At 33.3% G+C, this 21,602-nt stretch overlaps 5 protein-coding genes across 8 annotated transcripts in view; 4 read left to right on the plus strand and 1 right to left on the minus strand.

Annotated features, from left to right (window-relative positions):
* The window catches only part of C1q-VP (C1q-like venom protein), a 4,247-nt gene extending 1,955 nt beyond the window's left edge, over positions 1-2,292 (plus strand). Inside the window, exon 3 of the mRNA XM_029313058.2 lies at positions 329-2,292. Within this exon, the coding sequence (XP_029168891.1) occupies positions 329-649 (321 nt within the window). The 3' untranslated portion in view covers positions 650-2,292. The remainder of the gene's footprint in view (positions 1-328) is intronic.
* Adsl (adenylosuccinate lyase) overlaps positions 1,763-21,602 on the minus strand; it is a 25,137-nt gene continuing 5,297 nt past the window's right edge. Inside the window, exons 2-6 of the mRNA XM_029313050.2 lie at positions 4,789-4,992; positions 4,051-4,333; positions 3,654-3,805; positions 3,157-3,555; positions 1,763-2,665 (exon numbers count right to left, since the gene is read on the minus strand). Coding sequence (XP_029168883.1) covers positions 2,402-2,665; positions 3,157-3,555; positions 3,654-3,805; positions 4,051-4,333; positions 4,789-4,992 — 1,302 coding nt within the window. The 3' untranslated portion in view covers positions 1,763-2,401. The remainder of the gene's footprint in view (positions 2,666-3,156; positions 3,556-3,653; positions 3,806-4,050; positions 4,334-4,788; positions 4,993-21,602) is intronic.
* On the plus strand, positions 5,186-7,908 carry Ssk (smooth septate junction protein snakeskin). The gene is made up of 4 exons (XM_029313060.2): positions 5,186-5,343; positions 6,388-6,594; positions 6,855-6,974; positions 7,400-7,908. Exons 1-4 carry the CDS (start codon positions 5,293-5,295, stop codon positions 7,499-7,501), a joined length of 480 nt encoding a protein of 159 aa, XP_029168893.1. The 5' UTR covers positions 5,186-5,292; the 3' UTR covers positions 7,502-7,908.
* LOC114938914 (uncharacterized) lies at positions 12,472-17,018 on the plus strand. 4 transcript variants are annotated; one of them, XM_029313053.2, is made up of 4 exons: positions 12,472-13,251; positions 13,334-13,551; positions 14,291-14,476; positions 16,093-17,018. In XM_029313053.2, exons 2-4 carry the CDS (start codon positions 13,462-13,464, stop codon positions 16,315-16,317), a joined length of 501 nt encoding a protein of 166 aa, XP_029168886.1. In that variant the 5' UTR covers positions 12,472-13,251; positions 13,334-13,461; the 3' UTR covers positions 16,318-17,018. The 4 variants fall into 4 exon arrangements, with proteins under 4 accessions (XP_029168886.1, XP_029168887.1, XP_029168889.1 ...); XM_029313054.2 differs by having other exon boundaries at positions 12,472-12,932; XM_029313056.2 differs by having other exon boundaries at positions 12,472-12,877.
* LOC114938913 (uncharacterized) overlaps positions 18,490-21,602 on the plus strand; it is a 4,501-nt gene continuing 1,388 nt past the window's right edge. Inside the window, exons 1-7 of the mRNA XM_029313051.2 lie at positions 18,490-18,705; positions 19,039-19,253; positions 19,335-19,532; positions 19,867-20,050; positions 20,547-20,686; positions 20,986-21,333; positions 21,467-21,559. Coding sequence (XP_029168884.2) covers positions 18,493-18,705; positions 19,039-19,253; positions 19,335-19,532; positions 19,867-20,050; positions 20,547-20,686; positions 20,986-21,333; positions 21,467-21,559 — 1,391 coding nt within the window. The 5' untranslated portion in view covers positions 18,490-18,492. The remainder of the gene's footprint in view (positions 18,706-19,038; positions 19,254-19,334; positions 19,533-19,866; positions 20,051-20,546; positions 20,687-20,985; positions 21,334-21,466; positions 21,560-21,602) is intronic.

Raw genomic sequence — 21,602 nt, forward strand, 5'->3', positions numbered from 1 at the left:
TAAAAAATTGTATATATATATATATATATATAAATATATATATAATATATATATATATATACATATATATATATTAATATATATATATATATATATATATATATATATATATTATATATATATATCTATATATATATTATTCTATATCTCTCTATATATATATATATATATATATATATATATATATAAAATTTATATATAAAAAATTTTATACACATAAAAAATTTATATATAAAAATGTTATATATATAACATTTCTATATAAAAAATTGTATATATATAAAAATTGATATATAAAAGAACGTGATACATGTAAATGTAATCACAGGAAGCTAGACTCGTCCTCGCCGAGACTCTGGTGGACAAAGGAGTCGGCTACGCGGCGGAGACGGGCATCTTCACCACTCATTGTCCAGGCCTCTACCAATTTAGCTTCGCCGGCTACGGTAGCACGGACCTGCGGTTGACGTTGAAGCGTAAGTTGAACAAGTCCGATAGCTGGAGAACAGTTGTCAGCGCTGGACCAAACGGAGGAAGCAATCTGGTCCTGTTGGACGTCGAAGCCGGCGATCAGCTTGCTGTCTTCGTCGAGTCCGGGAAGATCTCTGATGGGGCTACCTTTACGGGGCATCGCGTTTACAAAAGATAAGCTGGACCGTTTAAATCTTCAATGACATATCAGGCTGATCATTGTTATGCAAAAAGCGAAATTAAAGTACAAATCCGTGATACAATGTAATAATATTTTACTAAATTAGAATTTTCTGTTTAAACACGAAAAACGTCGAATTTTATGAGATTATCTTTCTCACAAGTCTTTAGTAATTATTAAATAAATCAATCTTTGAAAAATTAAATTTTTAATCAAGTTGCAGATTGGAAAATTAAGATTATACGCGATAAACAAAAATGAAGATAATGTCAGACTCTTGAATTGAGAAATTTTCAAATTTTTATACATATATACATATTTTTATACATAAAGGCATCCGAAAAAATTAAAACGCTTTTGCAAAATCCAAGTACTGTTATAAATATCAATGTTATTTCATTTAAAAAGTTTTCTTGTGTGCCGAAATAGAGTTTGTAATTCGTGATTCTAAAACTTTTCACGATAAATTTAATATTTTGTGATAAATGTTTCTCTCCGCTCTCAAAATTTTATTGATCGAATAATTTTTAGACAAGAAGTAAAAACAAATTTTTAATTCTTTAAATCAATACAGATTTTTTTCAGTTTTTCCGTCTATTACTTCTTCCATTTTGCTTTCTAGTTTTCTTCTTCACACTAACTTTCCCCTCGTTTTTCTCAGCTTGTTTTTCTCGTTATTAAAAATTAACGCAATTAACAGATCAACTTTCTCCGTTCAATTAAGTTACTATTTTTCTTTCTATATTTTCTTTTATTATTTATGTATCTCTAATACTTTCTCTAGTCTTAATTGTTCTCTATTGTTTCGTTGTGTTCTCTTTTGAGAAATTGTTTTTCTTCTCAACTCTATATTTTTACTGTCTGTTACAAATTTTATTTCTCCTTGTTTCATATTTTTTCTTCTATCTCTTGTGCTTTCTTTTAGGATATTTCTCTTTAGAAATATTCTTAAATATTATTAAAATTATCGTATTTTTACTCTCTTGTTGCTTCTGTGATTTCATTTCTCTATCATTATTCTATCGTTATTTTTTTTTAAATTTATTGTTCTTATTTCTCTATCTTCTTCTAGTCTATCTTTTCTTCAGAGCTTATGTGCTTTTTGCCAAATTTCTTTTACTCTTTTTCTCTTGTAATATAATTTTTCTCCTTTCAATTTCATTTTCTACTTCCGATTTAATCTGTGCATCTTCTATCGTTTATTTCTTTTTTGTCTTTGTCTATCTACCTACTTATCTATCTTATCTATCGATCTATTTCTATCTCTCTTTCTATCTTTTTCACTCTGCTGTTCATTTGCTGTTACAGCAGTTACGTCGGAGAGAAGAATCGTAAAATTGGCAAAAAGAGTTAAAATAAAAAATAAAAAATGTATGATAACGAAAAAAGAGGAAAGATAACGATTATAAGAATACTAAATATATACTACATGATAAAAGAGAACGTGTGCATCTATGGCGAACAGTGCGATTTATTTTTTTACGAATTATTTTATAAATGTAAGAAATGTTAACAATATGAATAAAATTGTGTATACGCACATAATTTCATAACTTTCCTACAAAAATATTCCTAAAAGCCAATCACACTCTCCACTCTGATATAATCTGATATCACATAATAAATTTCTCTGGAAAACACTCGAGAAGATTTTTACTAAACTATTATTAAATCCCTTTCCCTGATCTGTATAGCCAATAAAAAGAAAAGCTCTTGAAGTCAAAGTCAGTAAAACAGTCATGATGAGAATCAAATATTAAGTTCAACATTTTCACTTTCTTGTCCCTCGTAATTCTTAAGTATAGGATGCACCTCCTCTTCGAGGAACTCGACGACTTGCTCAGGAGCTCTACCGACGAAAGTCGCCGGATCCAGCAAATCGTCCAATTGAGATAAGATTGGCGCAAAATATGGATCTTTCTTGATCCTGTCAACCAAATCGTTATCCAAGCCGTGTTGCTTCACCTGCGCTCCAGCTTCATGCGATAACACGCGAATTTTTTCGTGACAAACCTACGATAAAAATTTGATATCCTCTTTAGAAAATTGCTCAAAATTTTGATCCAATATAAACATACTTAAGGGGATGCTGCCGTTGTTCTGTTTTACCGACTTTAAGTTAGGTTAGGTTCACTTTTTATTGAATATACAGATTGACAAATTCTCCACAAACTTATTTTTAATCTTATTTTTATTACTTCTGTATTATTCTTTCATATAATCTCTAGTGGGAGCGCCATATTTTGTGCACAAATAAACTGCAGAACTTTTGTATTAAATAAGTATTGTTATGAGCTGATGCAAGAGGCCGATAAAAAAACTGTAATTGTTTAACTTTTATTGTTTTTTGTACGAAATTACAACGTTCATTATTATCAGTACTTTAATTGTAGAGAAGGATTTTTCAATCTGTATAGCCAATAAAAAGAGAAGCTCTTGAAGTCAAAGTCAGTAAAACAGTCATGATCAGCATCCTCTTAAAAATAAAGAAAAGTGTATCGTACTTGTCTGTCACCACCGGCCTTCACCATAGCCATTATCACGTTCTCCGTGGACATGAAGGGCAACTCTTGCGCCACATGTTTTGCGATGACTTTGGGATAGACGACCAAACCCTCGGTAATGTTCTGGAGAGTCATCAGGATCGCGTCGGCCGACAGGAAGGCCTCCGCCAAGGTGACCCGACGATTCGCCGAGTCGTCCAGCGTTCGTTCCATCCACTGGGTCGCCGCGGTGTGAAGGACGTTGTTCACCAGAGTCATCAGGTGACGTGCCACGCTGCAGCATCTCTCGGAGCGCATTGGGTTGCGCTTGTAAGGCATTGCGCTCGAACCTATCTGGGTGCTCTCGAAGGGCTCTTCGAGCTCTTTCATGTTCGCGAGAAGCCGAATGTCCGTGCAGATCTGAAGAAGATTTAGAAAAATTAATTGGGAAGATAATTTTTGGAAGAAAGGTTGTGTTTTAATATAGAGCTGTTGCGCGAAGAATTTTTTTAGCTCACCTTGTGAACAGTCGCACCAAGTGAACTCAAGACGTTCAAGCATTCTATATCGACTTTTCTGCTGTACGTCTGTCCGGTAACAGCATAATGCTTTTCGAAACCAGCCATCTTTGTGACAAGATCGTCTAATCGCTTCACTTTTTCCGCATCGCCTATTAACATTAATTTTGTAGCAGTTATTTCCCAAAATTTTAGTTAGGTTTCATTAAGCTTATCAAGTTTTTGTAACTTCGATTCTTCTTGAGAGAGATCTGAATAATAAAAATTTTATTGTCATTATTATAAAAACTAGATTCATATATATTTAAATACAATTTTTTAAAATCATCTGAAAAAAAAATTAATTCCGAGTCTACATATTCTCATTTGCTCTTGATGAAATAAAGTAAAAATTAACCATTGAACAGCTGAAGAAAAGATGCTTGGGTGCCAGTAGTGCCCTTGACTCCGCGAAATCTGAGATCGTTTCTAGCCCGACGAATAGCCCTTTCGTCCATCAACAATTCTTGTAACCATAGCGTCGCCCTTTTGCCGACCGTCGTCAGCTGTGCGGGTTGAAGGTGGGTAAAGCCTAAAGTAGGCAAGCTGCGGTTCTCGAGAGCAAACTTGGCGAGACGCCGAATTACGCTGGCCAGTTTCGGGAGCAGTATGTCAAAGCCTTGGCGCAGGATCAAGAGATCCTTCGCAAAACAACAATATTAACAAATTAGTTGCCTCTATTAATCTTACGAAATTTAATTAAAATTTAAGAGATGTTTTTTATAAATCATATGACATATCTCCAGGTCTAGACAATATCCTTCGTAATCAGTGTTTGCTGTTATCTAAATAAAATTATATAGATGATCTAGAATAATTTTCAGATAATTTTGATTTAGAATTATAGCACATAAAAATACTTAAATAGTAGAACTAAACAGTATAAGCGATAAAAATTTATAAATAAAAATATGAATACATATATATTTTTATATCCCTTTTATAATTTACATTTGTCTTATAACTGTGTTCACATAAGCAGTCTTAAAAATGATTATCTAGAAAATTTACATATTTTTATCGCATCTTTATCTAGCTAATTTAAAAATCATCATTCATAATCATCATTCATAATAGTAAAATAAATTAGTCATACCGTATTATCGCCCACGTAGCAGCTGGTCGCGCCGAGGTGGATGATGGGTGCAGCCAGTGGACACTGTTTCCCAAAAACGTGAACATGTGCCATCACGTCGTGTCTCGTCGCCCTTTCTTCCTTGGCGACGGCTTCAAAGTCGATGTCGTCCACGTGTGCCTCCATCTCGGCAACCTGCTGCGGCTTGATGGCCAGACCGAGCTCCTGAAAAGTCGTTGCTGATCAATTTTTCTGATCGGTACCATTATTTTCGATAGCGCTCTGTTGTAAAAATGAAGAAGAAACTCGACGCAGAAGCCGATTCAAAAATTATCTCTCGATAAGAGATCGCGCATGTGCGTTGATCCTCTACGATTCTTATCCTCGTTTCAACCATATTCTTTATATCATCTGATTAGATAAAGAGGGCTTGGTTTTCCGCTTCGGGAAGCGCCCGATAGTGGATTTCATTTTGTTCGTTCATTTTCACGGCGAAAGGTGTTGAACACCAAGTTTATTGCAAGCATGGTGTCCCTGCAGACTATTGCGAGTATAGTGATCAAAGTGCTGAAATTGGTGAGACAATAGTATTTTCGCTCGCATGTCGTAATCATCGTGAGAAACGTGTACCTGTGGAAAAGGAAAATAGTTTTGCAGAGTGTCTGAAAATCATGATATTTTCCTTGTTAAATTTAGAGTAAAAAATTCAAGGAATTTTTCGACATAACAAATTCACTTCTTATCTTCTTATTTAATTTGGAGTGACTTATTTTATCAGAACTTTGACTTATAATTAGTTACGAAACTGTTTAATATTAAATGTTGAAAAATTATGAAGAAAGATATATTTAATTAAATCTTTTACGACTCCAAGTTGATCAATCAATTCAATAAACTTCTTTTAGGAAATATATTTATATAGTTCAATTAAAATAAAATATATTAAATTGTGATCATTTTAATATGATGTAACGTATCTGGTCAATGTAACAAAACTAAGTTTCATGTAAAAAAATTTATTTAACCTGACTCATATATTCTACTTAGCAAGTTGTGCAATAAACACGGGTCATTGATTCAATCGTGAAAAAACGTGAGTTGGAAAATCATTATAAATACAGTCATTCAAGGGACATTCGTGTATATGATTCATTCTGACTGCCCTTATCGCTCGTGATAACGCACGTTTAGTAAGCGATACGCTATATACGTTGCTTGCATGAAACTATGGAGTGCTCCAGAAAACTTTTATAATGATAATAATAAGATTATCATATTTCGTTTTTCTTCGATCACCTAAATTTCAAATTTTCGAAATTAATTATAGCTATTGTCGAAACACAGTAAAAAAGTTGTATTAAATAAAATATTTATTAAAAGTTATTAAATATAAAAATTTTATTACAAAATTTATTACTTAAATACTTAGACTTAAATGCAAAATAAATTATTATTTATTTATTTTCTTCGTAAGCTTACTTTTTTTAAATTTGTTCGATATTTAAAAATAGATAGCGTTTGTAGGTTTATTCTAAATTTTGATAAATATATTGCCTTACTTTTATTAAGTTTCTCGTGACATTTTGCACAAATAAATACTCATGATTTATCAATTTTCAGGTTCTCAACCTCATTATTCTGATCCTGTATCGTACAGGATATGGGGGAGAATTTTTGGGTGTAGGTGGAACATGGAACTTAAATGAGGACAAAAATCCCGATACCGAGATTGTCGCTTCCGGCGTCTTCGTCGGCTTCTTCGTCTACACGAGTGTCGTGCTCGTCAGCTACTGTTTTGGAAATACCGAGCACAAAAAGACTCTAGTGGTAAGTACTTGCATGTCGACGTGCAAATTTCATAATTAAATAGTTACGTCAAATTACAGTAAAACTAAAATCACATTTTTCACAAGAGAGATTACATTTCGAGAATTAAGTATCATATCAATGAAATTCTTGACACATTTAACAGAAAATAATTTTTTTCTTCATTAACAAACTTTATAAACATGAAATTTCAATTTTTCTTTCACTGTTCAAAAATTTTAAAATAATTTGATCGAAACAAATGCAATTTCTTTTTACAGGAAATCATCATGAATTTTGTCGGAACGTTCATGTTTGTAGCTGTAGGTGGAACAGCTCTTCACTATTGGCACGGTTACCAGCCTGACCAAAAATTCATATACGATGCACCAGAGAGGCAGGTAAGTCGAATTTCGAACAAGTAGAATAAAGTTAAAAAATTGAAGAATGTAGGTATAAGTTTTCCCAATTACGGTAAGAGAATTATTTTTCACACGAGTGAAAAAAATATAAATTTACAAAAATGGATTCAATATATATATATATACATTTTAATTTTAATCATCTGTAGAAATAATCTTCCAAAAAATATTAAAATTAAATAATTTATTACTTAAATACTTAGAATTAAATGCAACATAAATTATTATTTGTTTATTTTCTTCACAAGCTTATTACTTTTCTTAAATTTGTTCGATATTTAAAAATAGATAGCGTTTGTAGGAAATTTATTCTAAATTTTGATAAATATATTGCTTTATTTTTATCAAGTTTTGTGTAGCATTTTGCACACACAAATAAATAATTTCAAAATACATAATTTCAGATCGGCCTTGCTGTGGGTTCGTTATGCGTCTTAGAAGGAGCGACTTATCTGGTGGATCTCATATTGAGCTTCCTCCATTACGCTAAAGACGAATTCGCATAAAAAAAGTATTACAAGATAACGTCGATGACAACAGCGACGATATTCAATAATAATTTCCCTCCGTTTCATTTCATCAAAATCAACTCGTCAAAAAAAATCGCAAAATTATCGCCAATTATTTCTACACTTCCGAGTATTATTAATCATTATTTTTAGTACGGAGAGTCGTTTTCCTTTGTAAGAGAAATGCAAATAATCTTATCCTTCTTCAAATATTAAGAAGAGCAGCAAGTCTCCCCCCATTATACATTTTTATACATATTTATTCGTACATCGATCAAAGTAATACACATGTAACATGTTTCCCAACAAAATTTCTCACGAAGAATTTATATCAAACTGATTTATAAAATATATTTCTTACATATGTATATAAGAGAGAGAATCAATATTTTCAATTTTTATTATTTTTCGTCTATCGTTCTTCTGGTTTAAAACACAGTTGAAAAATTTCTGTTAAATTTAACAAATATCACATGTCCCAAACGGTTCATAGAAATTTTTGTGTTAATTTAACACAAAATAAATGAATATGAATATATGTTAAATGGAGATACAAATATAGTGTTAATATTTTAACATAAAATAAATGCAAAACTTTAAATAATTTAAAATAAATTTTGTGTAAAATTAACATACTTTTAATGTAAAAATTAACAGAAAATATGTTAATTTTAGATTTTATAAAATAGATATTATAAAATAAAAAATCAACATTTTTTTCTGTAAATTTTAACAGATAAATCTTGTCACTAATAAAGCAGAACATATATTTATTGTGTAAAATTAAAAATAGGTGCACATTGTTATTTTTACATTTTTTCTGTTATTTTAATTTAACATTTAAGTTCAATTAACAAAACAGTAATATGTTAAATTAACACAGGATTGTGTTAAATATTTAACACAAAAATTTTAACGGGGACCGTTTTTAACAAGAAAACACACTGAAAAAAAAATTTATTGAACTCAAATAAGTATATATTTCAATACTGCCAAATAAATTATTAATTTAAAACTATTGATTTAATATAAAAAATATTTATTCGTTATAAAAGAAAATCTTTTTCAAAACGAATAAAATATTTATTTATTTCAAACAAATATTTATTAACTTAATCATTTTTGTTCGGTGCACAAATTTTTCTACTCCGAAGCAAAGAGCTCGTTTCTAAAAATCGCATTCGCGACGCCGCTGTGAAAATTTTTTCCTTCGCGTCTGGCTTCTCGGTCGCACCTTCTCGAACGACCGATAACACGTATCGGGCGATAATTATGCGTGTGACCTCTTTTGTTTAACCGGTGGTCTCTGCACGAAGGAGAAAATGTAGAAAGCGCGCGGCTGGAAACGTTTTGCCGGAGACGGCCCTTGTCGAAGTAAACGTTGATTCGTTCCACGACGACGTTCCACCGGATGATTCCATCATACCAGGCCCTACTAAGATGCATCCCGTCCTACCGCATCAATTAATCCATTTGACCCGGCGATCGTCGCGGATGACCGACACGATTGCACACCCACCCACGGGTCGTGTATAATCACGTTAATCGCGCAGAGGTCACGCTTAATTTCGCTAAGGTACAAAGCTGGAATAACAAAAACAACAACAACAACAACAACAACAATAACAACAACAACAACAATAACAATAATAACAATATTAACAATAATAATAATAATAATAATAACAACGGGACAAGTATATTATTCGCGCTTGAATAAACATAGTACTCGTGCGAGAGAAGGAGAAAACCTCATTAGAGTAATTTGTTGTTCTAGGTTCTAGACGTGAGTAAGCACTTTTTCCTCCTTTCATAAATTGTTTTTTTTTTTAGAAAAAAAATTAATCGATTATGAGATAAAAAAAATCAAAGCTCGAGATGTCCCAAAGGGAATAAGTCAACGCGATAAAAATATAACATTCTTATTTTTACTGTCGGCGGAGGAGAAATTCACTATGTAAGCATTTGTGTATAGAGACGAAAAATAATTGTCGTGTAAGCTACGTAAATATTTCATCGAGGACGAGAGTTGACATAGATACTCAGAAATATCGCGATATATGAAAAGTGAAAGATTGCAAGCTAACGTTGTCGTCGTACAACATTTACGGATCGATACGATTCTCTTCCGACAATGTTGGTTAAAGCCAAAGTATATATAGCAATGTAAAAACTGCATACAGGTGATGTAAAGTCGCGTGCTTTGTGTGTAATGAACTTTTTTTGCGCATCAGACAAGACGGAAAATTCATAAAGAATTTAATAACACGCGAACACGCGCAGAATCTAATTCCATTTCAAATTAATTATATTTATGTTGCATCTTCGACTATAACGTCTTCGATAGATATATATTAGTACGATTTTTTAAATAAATTAATTTTTAATACAAGATGTAATAAATAAAATGCAACACAGTGAAATTATTTATCTTGGTTACTTCTGAATTTAATTAATCGAATAAATCAAGTTTCTTCTAATGACGCATATTAATCTTCCGTCAGTAACCATTTTTTTTATTAATGCCATCAAAAAACTAGATCTTTTCAGTTCATTCCTCATTATCTTTGTTCTAGATTTTTTAAAATCCCAAAAACTTATCTATTTGCAATATCTCTATTACAATAAATTTTAAAGCCAAATATTAAATCATACATTTGTTTACAAAGCAAAATTTGGAGAAAAAATATAAATTTGCTTGTGTCTTTACAAACCTAGATTGCTAGAGGATTAATAATAATATGCATATAATATTAATTAAATTTGATTATATTAATTAACATTAATAGATTATATAATAGTACAACATTGTTTCTCTCATCACAATTAGATTAACAATACCACACTGTGGTATAAAATAATCAGAGCACTGTGCGTCCCACAATCGCGTCCTACAATCGGAAAGTTGTACTTTTATCGTATTGCGAGCTAGTGCATTAAAAGTTCATTAATTGCAGTCCGGTAGACCTACTACTAGTCGCGAGTTAAAAATAATTCGCGTTGCCATAATTACGTGAAACGTAATAAGTGCGCGCGCGCATTTGCGTGTAATACGATAGCGAGCCTTTTCAATACAAGGTAGGCAATGCAATCTGCGGAATTACGACGTGTCCTTGCACCATACCGCGACGTCAAAATAACGCCGTGAAATAGGATCGAACGTGCCGAGTCGCGAGCGAGGGAAGTCGCTCCTGCGGAAATTTTCAATTATATACTCTTTGCACGCATTTGGGTGTACATACAATGGTTCTTTAAAAATTATGCAAGCGCAATTAATTAAACAATAAATAAAATTTCATAGAAAAATTTAATCAGTTCGATAATTACTCAAGTTAATGCAATAAGTGCATCATTAATTAAGTAATTCGGTCAAGCTGAATTATTGAAGACAGTTCTTTAAAAATAACGCAAGTGCAATTAATTAAACGACAAATAAAATTTCATAAAGTTAATTCAATTAATTTAATTAATTAAATAATTCGGCTAACAATACGCCAAATTACTGAAGGCAGTTCTTTAAAAATAATACAAGCGTAATTAATTAAACAATAAATAAAATTTCATGGTAAAATTTAATCAAATCAATTCGATAATTACTCAAGTTAATGCAATCGAAGACAGTTCTTTAAAAATAACGCAAGTGCAATTAATTAAACGACAAATAAAATTTTATAAAGTTAATTCAATTAATTTAATTAATTAAATAATTCGGCTAAGCCGAATTACTGAAGGCAGTTCTTTAAAAATAATACAAGCGTAATTAATTAAACGATAAATAAAATAACATTTTGTCAAATTTAAGGGTATGCTGACTACGACTGTTTTACCGACTTTGAGTTCAAGAGCTTTTCTTTTTATTGGCTATACAGATTGAAAAATCCTTCTCCACAATTAAAGTACTGACAATAATGAACGGGGAGCGCTGTAATTTCGTATAAAAAACAATAAAAGTTAAAAAAATTACAGTTTTTTATCGGCCTCTTGCATCAGCTCATAACAATACTTATTTAATACAAAAGTTCTGCAGTTTATTTGTGCACAAAATATGGCGCTCCCAATAAAGATGACATGAAAGAATAATACAAAAGTAATAAAAATGAGATTAAAAGCCTATATCAAAAGATTCGTACTTGAATTAATTATTCAATCTGTATATTCAATAAAAAGTGCACCTAACCTAACTTAAAGTTGATAAAACAGAACAACAGCAGCATTCCCTTAATGAAGTCAGTTCAATATAATTAATAAAGTTAATTTTTTCAATAATTAAATTGAAACACGGAAACGGAAAGCAAATGTCTCTGAATTAAAGAGAGAAGGATTTCGAATTTTCTTACATCGCATTTTTCTTCACGTTTCTTACTAGATTAAATAATATATAGTCTGTTAAAAAATAACTTGAAAATCGAAAGATCTTCCGCTGCAACTTTCTTCCTCGTCCATCGAGTCAACCTGTTGCAGGAAGAAGCTGCAAGAGCTGTCCTTCGACGACTGACTCCGTAATGCACCGTTATTACGTGTCATTTAATCGATGACGCAATAGGGTGTGCACGCAACACGCATAAACACGGACACTTCGCGCGTGTCCGTGACACATTACCGATATATGCAGAGCAGGAAAAAAAAAACGCGACCGGAAATCTGGCGATGTCAAACGCTATCGTGCGTGAAAGAGCCCGACCTCGATACGTTTTCTTGTCGCAAGCAGGAGGCAACACCTCCGAAGAGAAGTGTGACATCGTTAAATTCCTATATTCGTCATCGAGTTCCTAGCGATTTCAAAGAAGGAACATCTCTCTCTCTCCCGCAATCATATGTAGATACGGGATTAACGAGATTTTTGGTGAAAGTTTGGTGGCCACTGAATGAGTGAAAGCCCTGAGAATGATGAAACCCAAGGCGAGCGCCTAAGGTGCCTTAGGTATATCGGAGCATCGATTCTCCTCGTCTTTGAATATACACCTAAGCCCGACTCGGTCGCTCGCGCGCACTCGGGACCTCCATCAAGTCCGTACTTCGCTTGCGCGAGAATCGTAAAGCTCATAAGTGTCGCGTATACGATACCGTAATACGTTCTGCGTTTCAGTTCGAGCTGCGCCGCTGCAACGTGCGGCACGGTTCCCCATTGGGACGAGCAACTCAGCGTTGTTGTGCGTCAACTAGTTCGGGAAAAAAAAAAATAGAAAAACAAACGGAGGGAAAGTGCATCCGAAGGCCGCTCTACTTTCTCGAAAGGTAGAAATAAAATAGGCAAAATACAACACGTGGCGCAATCTACGACGATCTGGAACTTGTTCTTGTAGTAAAGTGTGGTTGTGGCGTTGAAGTGAGAGAGAGGTGACGGCAACACACGTGGACAGGAACGCGTGTCAGGTGACTCAATGGACGGAGTATTTGTTAGTCGACGTACTACTTGAAGTCCATTTAGGTATAACGAGTCTCACAGGCGCAGCGACTCACTTTATTATATACGCAATTCGTGACATAACTGCGTATTTATTTCCTTGACAAAAAAGAAAGAACAAAAAATTATTACGATACTTAAAAGACACAGAAGTATTTGTTCTCCTTCATGCTTGGAATTTATATTTCGTTTCGAAAGAAAAATGTATGACGTGTTCGTGATAGGTTTTACGACCAGAATTATGCGTGAATACATACTAGGAAGAGTGAAATCGCAAAATTGAGGAAAATCTTTATTTTGCCGCTCGAATTATTTCGCTTCGGTCTTTCGTTCGTTTCGTCACGTGAGTCGCTTTTCTCGGGTTCAACCCTCCGATTTACGTGCGTCTCCCCTACGCGCGATTACTATCGCGTTTCTGGTTTTAGGGTCCACTATAAGACTGCCTAAGAGGGGTCGAGCGCACGCGATAAAGAAAGGATCGATCCTCATCGAATCTTGCAGTTGAAAATCCTTCAAACTGGGCGACAGAAGGGGAAAACATCGTAGAGTGAGAATGGCGGACGAAGATCAACAGAGTCAACGGCCGGCCCCCAAACACAAGATTCTGAGTCATCTGCCGGTCGTCATCAAAATAATCGAAGTGGCGAGTATAGCTTCAATCAATTGAACAAGATAGAGCATTTTATTTCGTGTTTTTTATTTTATTATGGAACGTTTTTCAATTCTGCGCGAGTAAATTTAACCCTCCGTCAGCAATCTGGGTCTTTTAAGGCACAAGCAAATTTCCATTTTGTTCAAAAACTTTGCCTTGTATAAACAATTGGCTTTAAAATTCATTGGATATTGTAATTGAGATATTAACAAATAATTTAGAATTTTTGGAGATTTTTTGACAGTCTAGAGCACTAAAAATAATATAGAGTGAATTAGAAGAGACCCCATAGTTTGCTGGAGGGTTATTATATTTTATGGATTTTATTTCGTGTTTTTAATTTTGTTATGGAACATTTTTCAATTCTACGCGAGTAAATTTAATCCTCCGTCAGCAATCTGGGTCTTTTAAGGCAAATTTCCATTTTGTTCAAAAACTTTGCCTTGTATAAACAATTGGCTTTAAAATTCATTGGATATTGTAATTGAGATATTAACAAATAATCTAGAATTTTGGGGGATTTTTTGACAGTCTAGAACACTAAAAATAATATAAAATGAACTTATAGAAGAGACCTCAGTTTGCTGGAGGGTTAATATATTTGATGAATTTCCATTTACGCTAACTGAAGACGATGTCCTTATTTCGATGCGATGCAAACCTGTCACTTCGCGACATTCAAGCGTCGTAGCAAGTAAACTTTTTACGTAATGCTCTCTTCACGATGCAGATTGTGGCCATTTTTGCGATCGGTCTGGCGGTCGATCCGATGAACTCGTTCCAGCGGATCTTCAACAGGCCGCGGTTCAAGCTGGACGATGCCGCCACTATTTACGTTACGGTAGCCGGCTATATTCTCATCAATGCGATCTTCATCCTCAGCCACATGCTCGGCGATCGCGTGCCCAAAAGAACGGTAATATGTCACTGCGTATATCATAAATCCAACGCTAAAATAGGAAATTAAGTTTCCAACTTTCTTTCTTTTTGCGACACATTTTCTGCCTCTAATTTCCCTTACAAAGAACGTAAATGCGCACTTGTACTTATTTGTACAACCTTGGTTTGCGCAGGGTATAAGACGAAAGATTATACGTACGTACATAATCTTCACCACTATTAATGTGAAGCTATTATTTACTATAAAAAAATATCTCGAAGATTAATCATAGAAACCGTAGATAAAAAAGTTGACAAATTATTTATAATTCATTAGTTGAATATTTCTCTCTTTTGAGAGAAATTCTCAACAGGAATAAATTTTGACAGAGAGAAGGGTGAAAAAAGATTCAGAAAATTAGAATGTATATTCTTGAAAAAGTTCTACTTTGTCCATCTTCTTCAAGTATTTAATAGAGATTAATAGCCAATGCGCTTGTCCTTGTTATATTATTCTTATGGTAGAAGCTACATGCTGGCTGCAACTAGATACGCCTAGTTCATTTGTACAGCTGAGTCATTATGAACGCAGCGACGACGTATGCGTTAATTAACGGACGCATCAAGGCCTCGTTACGCGAGGCTCACATATTTCTTACGTTGTCTTATATTACATATATATACATATATATATATATATATAATATTGAAGAATGTGTTTCCGAATGGAAATATGTGTCATCAAATAAACGCGACATGCGTGCAAACTTATCGAATCGGAGCGAATCGGCCGAGATATATCAGTCTGTAAATCATGCAAACGAGAACTTTTCAACTGTGCAAATTCCGTATATAATACGTATCTTCTTACGATGCATGATTGATGATGATGCGACGCCAGCCCAAGATCTCGATAAACAACCTTGGGAAAATATATCTCGGTTTAATACGTAGTATAATAAATGCGACGATAAACAATCACGAGTCACCTGTTTAATATGTGCAATGAAATGTGTAACTTGATCGCGGATTAATGTCAAATGTCTCGTCGCGTTAATTTTAATTTAAACTGGAAATAAAAACTATTCTCATTCTTCTCTCGTAATGAAAATTATATAATTAAATGAATTCATTATATACAATGCTATACAGCACAAAATATTATGAATGTTTTGAAAAAAATATTTCTAAATAGATATTTCTATAAAATATTGCATAAAAACATTTCAAAATGGTTTTAAATATATTTGAAAATGATTTAAAAATTTTTTGTGATAACATTTTTTGACATATTAGTTTAAATCTATATTCAAAAATATTTCTAAAATTTATTGTTTAAAACATGAAAAAGCGGACATAAAAACATTTTAAAAATGTTTTCAAGAATTATTTGATCTTTAAGAAATATTTTTAAAAGATTTTACAAATATTTCACACTGTATGGATAAGAGTCATCAAAAGCTATACGCAAATTGAACTGTCATGTTTCAAAAGCATAATGCTATATGTAATGATATGTCACCATGATGTGTGTATTCATTTGTTTCCGCGATAATTAAAAATTAAAAATAGCCGACTGTTCGTTGCGTGATTCTTTTCACGCAACGAACCGAGAATCGCGAATCTAATCGACAATTAATTTAATTGTTGCAGCTGCTAATCTTCGCGTCCGTGGGCGCGTTTATGCACGTGGTTGCCGGAGCCTTGATGGTCCACAATTGGCGTCAGATGAACGGGCCTTACTATTACGTGTACAACGATGAGATACATCCCAGCAAACAGTACATGGATATGCTTATATCCGCGGCCGTATTTACGTTCGTCAACGCGGTAGTATTTGTCGCGGAAATGGTCGCCATAATAAGATATTCGTCGTGAATATATATCGAAGGTAATTTCGTAAAAGATCCGACGATCTAAGGGAGTCGAGGAACTCGCCAGAATTACGAAGAAAAAAAGCAGAAGATCTTAAATTTCTTTTGAAAGTTTATTACACCATTGACTTATTAGTTTTCCGAAATGTGTCTCAAAAAATGCTAAGTCAATATAGTCCTAATATATTTTATAGAGATAGTCTTTTTTTTAAAAAACATTTAATTAACAAAAAAATTTTTGTCTTTTATCACGAATTTTAACGGATATTATCTGCTTTGAGAAAAAATTGTAGAACAAATTATAAAGTTGTTTGTAATATTTACTTTGTATATCATTTGACGAGCACAAGAATCGTATTGTAGAAACTTGATAATAGTGTTATATAATCATCACCATAGTGTAGTATATAAGCAACATATCGTGTATATCGTTATCGTTGGAAAAATTAGTGTTAATATAATAGATTCGTAGATAATATTATGTAAAAACAAGAGATCGAACGCGAGAAATCGCAACGATTGCGTGTGTAATCGCAAATTGTAAAAATTTCATTGCCATTCGAGCAATAAATATCTATTTGCGTGTGAATCCGTCCAATAAGTTTTGTATGTATATTCAAAGAGCATTTATTTCTACAAAATATTTAATACACAATTGAAACTATACTCTCTTTTAAGAGTAAATAAAAGATATTTCTTCTCTCATTTATCTTATATATTTTTCGCTCTTTCTCTCTCTCTCTCATATTTACCTATTTTCCTTGGATCATAAAAATATTTAACAAATAAAAATAAAAAAAACAAATACTTATATACGAAGTTGGTCATTCTGTGACATAACGATCTCGATCATAGAAACAAAAATGCACGACGTTCTCGTAACTGTTCTCGTAACTGTCAAAAGTTGTTTTAAATAAAATAATCTATAAAACAGCAAAGATGGCAGAGAGCAAAGAGGCCAAGTATAAACAAACTTTCCTTCAGCAGCACAGGACAAACAGATGTGTGTTAAACATGATTAAGCCGTTGAGGATATTTGAGTTTGTGCGTATCTAATATATTATTACATTTTTCAATCATTAGAGAAAACACATTAAAATTAAAAGCGATTAATTTTCTATAATTCAAAAAAATGTTTCCTTTCGAGACAGTTTACAGTGTTGCTGCTGTTCGCATTCACAATTTACATAATCGCTATGGATCCCGTACCGATAAGCTCGTTGGCCTGCATTTTTTTGATCGTCTTATCAGGCATCTACGTCTTCATCCTGGCTGTCGAGCTCATCAGCTACTTTGCCGGTGGCGCCCTGCACATTATTCCGGTAATTTTGCACGTCAAAGAGTTGAAATGTCTAATTTTCGCTCAATTATCTCAATAAAAATTAGAACCACTCGGAAATTTTATTTTGAAATTTTTCTTCGTAATTTATCTTTCTCAAAATGCCTGTTGAAAAAAATCATTTATCGACGAGCTAGAAAAAAAACATATGGTACATATTTTTCAAATATATCGCAAAATTATATATTTTTTTTCTTCGTAAAAAAAAATGATTACGCAGATGTACGTGTTCTCCTTGCTCGGCTTCATATTTTTCGGCATCACCGGAATGTCGTTAATTTTTTATCACTACAAGCAAGTGGGCGTGCAGGTGGGAACAGTGATACTTTGTCTATTGACAGCGTTATTATTCTTGCTCGACATCACGATGATAGTCGCGTAAGTATTGTATATAATCTCACGATTATTGATTTATTCTCGAATCAGCGTCAAGAGACGCGGAAGACATAATATTACGTTTTCTGTAGATTTTGGAAGAGAAAATGCTCCGTCTGCAAACGATGTTGTAATAACGAAGGAGTGAAACATTTGCTACGTAAGGATGAAGAACCACACTCATCTGATACCAAAGTGAGCGGAGGAAGATTTCCATCTGATATAAATTTTTGCATTTAATCCGTAATAGAACACAAAGAATTTTTACGCGTATTTAATTAAATTATTTAATTAAATATATATAATAATATTATTATATATATTTATATTATATAATATAATAAAAAATATTATATAATAATATTATTATATATATAATAATAATATATATAATTATATTATATATAATAATTAAATTATTTAATTAAATATATTTTGTTCTAATTAATGTCTCTCGAACAGATAATGAAGCATGACGTAACGACTAGTCTGAGCGACGTCAGGGTACCTGTCGAATTAAAAACTGTCACGACGCCCGATCACAGTTTCCGTAAAATCGAATACCCTCGAAGAAGAGAATACATCGATTGTCCCACCTGCGTTTCACCATCCTTCTGCAATCTCAGCATCGCCCAAATCCAAACGGAACCGCGCGAGACATCCGTCATGGAGAGTCAAGTGAGAGTTTCATGATTTGATCAACGCATAATTTTTCAGTACTTCATTGTAAAGAAGGATTTTTCAATCTATATAGCCAATAAAAAGAAAAGCCCTTGAACTCAAAGTCGGTAAAACAGTCATGATCAGCATCCCCTTAAATCTCATGCAAATGTTTTAATTTATTAAAAATAATTTTTCTTCAGAGCGAAAACTGTGATATCTCGATTGAAAAAAAAATCAAAGAACAATCGAATCGATTTTTAAAAATATAAGCCATTGATTAAATTAATTTGCGTAATTATTATTAAGTTTTGTATCATTCAAATTCTCTATATTCTTTTTTTTAATCAGACTCCGAGGACGGTCGTGAAAGAAACGCCGATGCAGACATACAGCAAATGCGAATATTGCCATCAATTTTTGCAAACCGCTGTGGCACCCGAGGAAGGACATTATTCCCACAATTCATCGCACAATTCGTTCTATAATCCGACCATTGGGTCCTCCTATCCCGCCATCGTGCAATTCATCCGCGGAGGAATGCACGGCATGCCGTGCTGTCCCGGGTAAATTTGTACGAGCGATTTTTAACGTATATATATTATTCGACTCGAAGAAATAATGCGATCCGGTCTCTCCTCTCGTAGATGCAAATGCGCAACGGGAACTGCACCGCAAACGCAACAGCCGCAAGAGCCGAAGCAACCGCAGCAACAATCTCGACAATTAGAACGTAAGGAATCGCCGGTTCGATCGGCTCCAAAAACTAACAAAACGTCTACGAGTGAGGCAACACAGCAGGTTACGAGTAAATCTGATATACGAAATTATATTAAATTCTTATCGTTCAGAATCGGAAATCTCTGTCATTTTTTTCGAGAATAGAAATCTTTTATCTCTGTCTTAATTATTTTGTTGCAATCCCAATATATAAATATTTTTCTAATTTTATGTAATCTAACTAAATATAATTATGCACGCGAAGCGAAGTTATATTATTCTTTAATAATAAAAATTGCAACATATGGATACAAATTATTACTGCAATCAATGCATAAAAATATAAATTAATTAATTATGCAATGCATAAAAATTTCAATCTGTAAGAGAAAATGCGAATAAAAAATAGAATTGTCTGCAAGAATTTTTGTGATCAAAATACACTCACGCTTTTATTAGACACGCGCGTCCTCATGCGTCCACCGCACTGCACTGTTCGCGCGCGACTGATCATGTGATCAGCAGTTTCGCACTCGCGATACCTCGCACGAGAATCAGTCTCGCGTCAGACGCGCAGCATGATGGATGCGTGGGATGTACTAATATTGAAAAGGATTGCTCGCACGCGACGTGCAGTGGACGTGTAAATTTAATGGGAGCATAGGATATTTTACTCGAGATTCTTGTTAAATATTTTTTTCTTCTCTATTAAAAATTTAAATATTGAATTTTTATGCATTGCAAAATATTAAATTATACATATATATAATTCTTATGTATGCATTGCAAAAATGTTTATGCATACATTGCAATTTTTGGAATTTTATGATCGAAGAATAATATAACTTTGCTTCGCGCGCGTAATTCTAAGTATTTGATTAGATTAAACGAAATGAAAAAATAAATATTATATATATATGGAAAGAAAGATATATGATTTACAACTCTGATATATCGAAATATATAATTTTTTTAGGATTGTAATAAAATAATTAAGAGATAAAACTATTCCCGAAAAAAATTGAAGACGAATTGTTTAAGTTTTATTTTTTATATATATTATATATATATAAATCCGATCCTGAATCTCTTGGTATCCTTTTAGTATGCATAATTGTTTATATTAATTGTCACCAAAGATTCAAAGTCACGGAACCGCCAATAATTCAACGAAATTAAAGACGGGAGTGCAAACTGTCACAAGACTTACTCTCGCCTCTATTTACATGAAACCGGATAAGAAGTTGCTGACATCGCCGAATAACTCAGTAAATTCCGCGTACGCGCGTTGAAAGTTTATCTAAAATTTCCTGAATATAATTACACGAGCGTTGTTCTATCGAGGATATTTATAAAATATAACAAATACAATTGTTTCAATCAAATATTAGAAATTACAATTTAGACTTATAATAAATATATAATCTAAATTGTAATTTCTAATATTTAATTTAAACAATTGTGTTAATTTATTATATATATTATTTATGATATTAATTGGAGAAATAATTATAAATTAATTATAAATAAAATTAATTGGACCGCACACACATATGCATAAATATTACTTAATCTCAGATCTAACAATGAGCCAAAAGTCGACGCAGCAGAGATAAAGAGAGATGGAAATTCGCTCAACCAATCCGACCAAGAATTATCGAAAGAGATAATTACGATGCTCGCTAAAGGCGAGGATCCCGCGGCAATCGAAGAGATGATCATCGAGACCATCGATGGGAAGAGAAGAAACGAAGAGAGCGCGAAGAAAAGGAAAGAGGAGCCGATCGAAGGAGTTGAAGACAATGACGAAACTGAAAGAAGTAAAGGAGGTGGAGAGGAGCGCCGAATTATGACCTGTCATCAGTTTACGCGCGCGTCAGATGGAGAAAGCTCGTCGAACCTGAAGGGATCGTCGAGGCACCAAACGTAGGCGAGCGTGTCCTCTTTAAGACGACACGACTTATCGATTTAGCTGTTGTACGTCCTTGCACAGCTGAATCGACTGTCATCGTTACGCAATGTCTAAGGAAATAAATACTATAATTCGGGATCATTTTAGAACCGCATTGATTTCGTCGTTCGCCAGCAGCAGGACGAAGCCTAAAACATACTTATACCTGAAATCGAACAAGGTGGATCCAATTAGAGACGCGTAAGCAAGCGAAGACTCTTGTAAATAATATACGATAACGAAT

This window comes from Nylanderia fulva, unplaced genomic scaffold (assembly GCF_048542155.1).
Source record: "Nylanderia fulva isolate GAGA-0341 unplaced genomic scaffold, ASM4854215v1 Scaffold15, whole genome shotgun sequence".
In the NCBI taxonomy this organism is placed as follows: domain Eukaryota; kingdom Metazoa; phylum Arthropoda; class Insecta; order Hymenoptera; family Formicidae; genus Nylanderia; species Nylanderia fulva.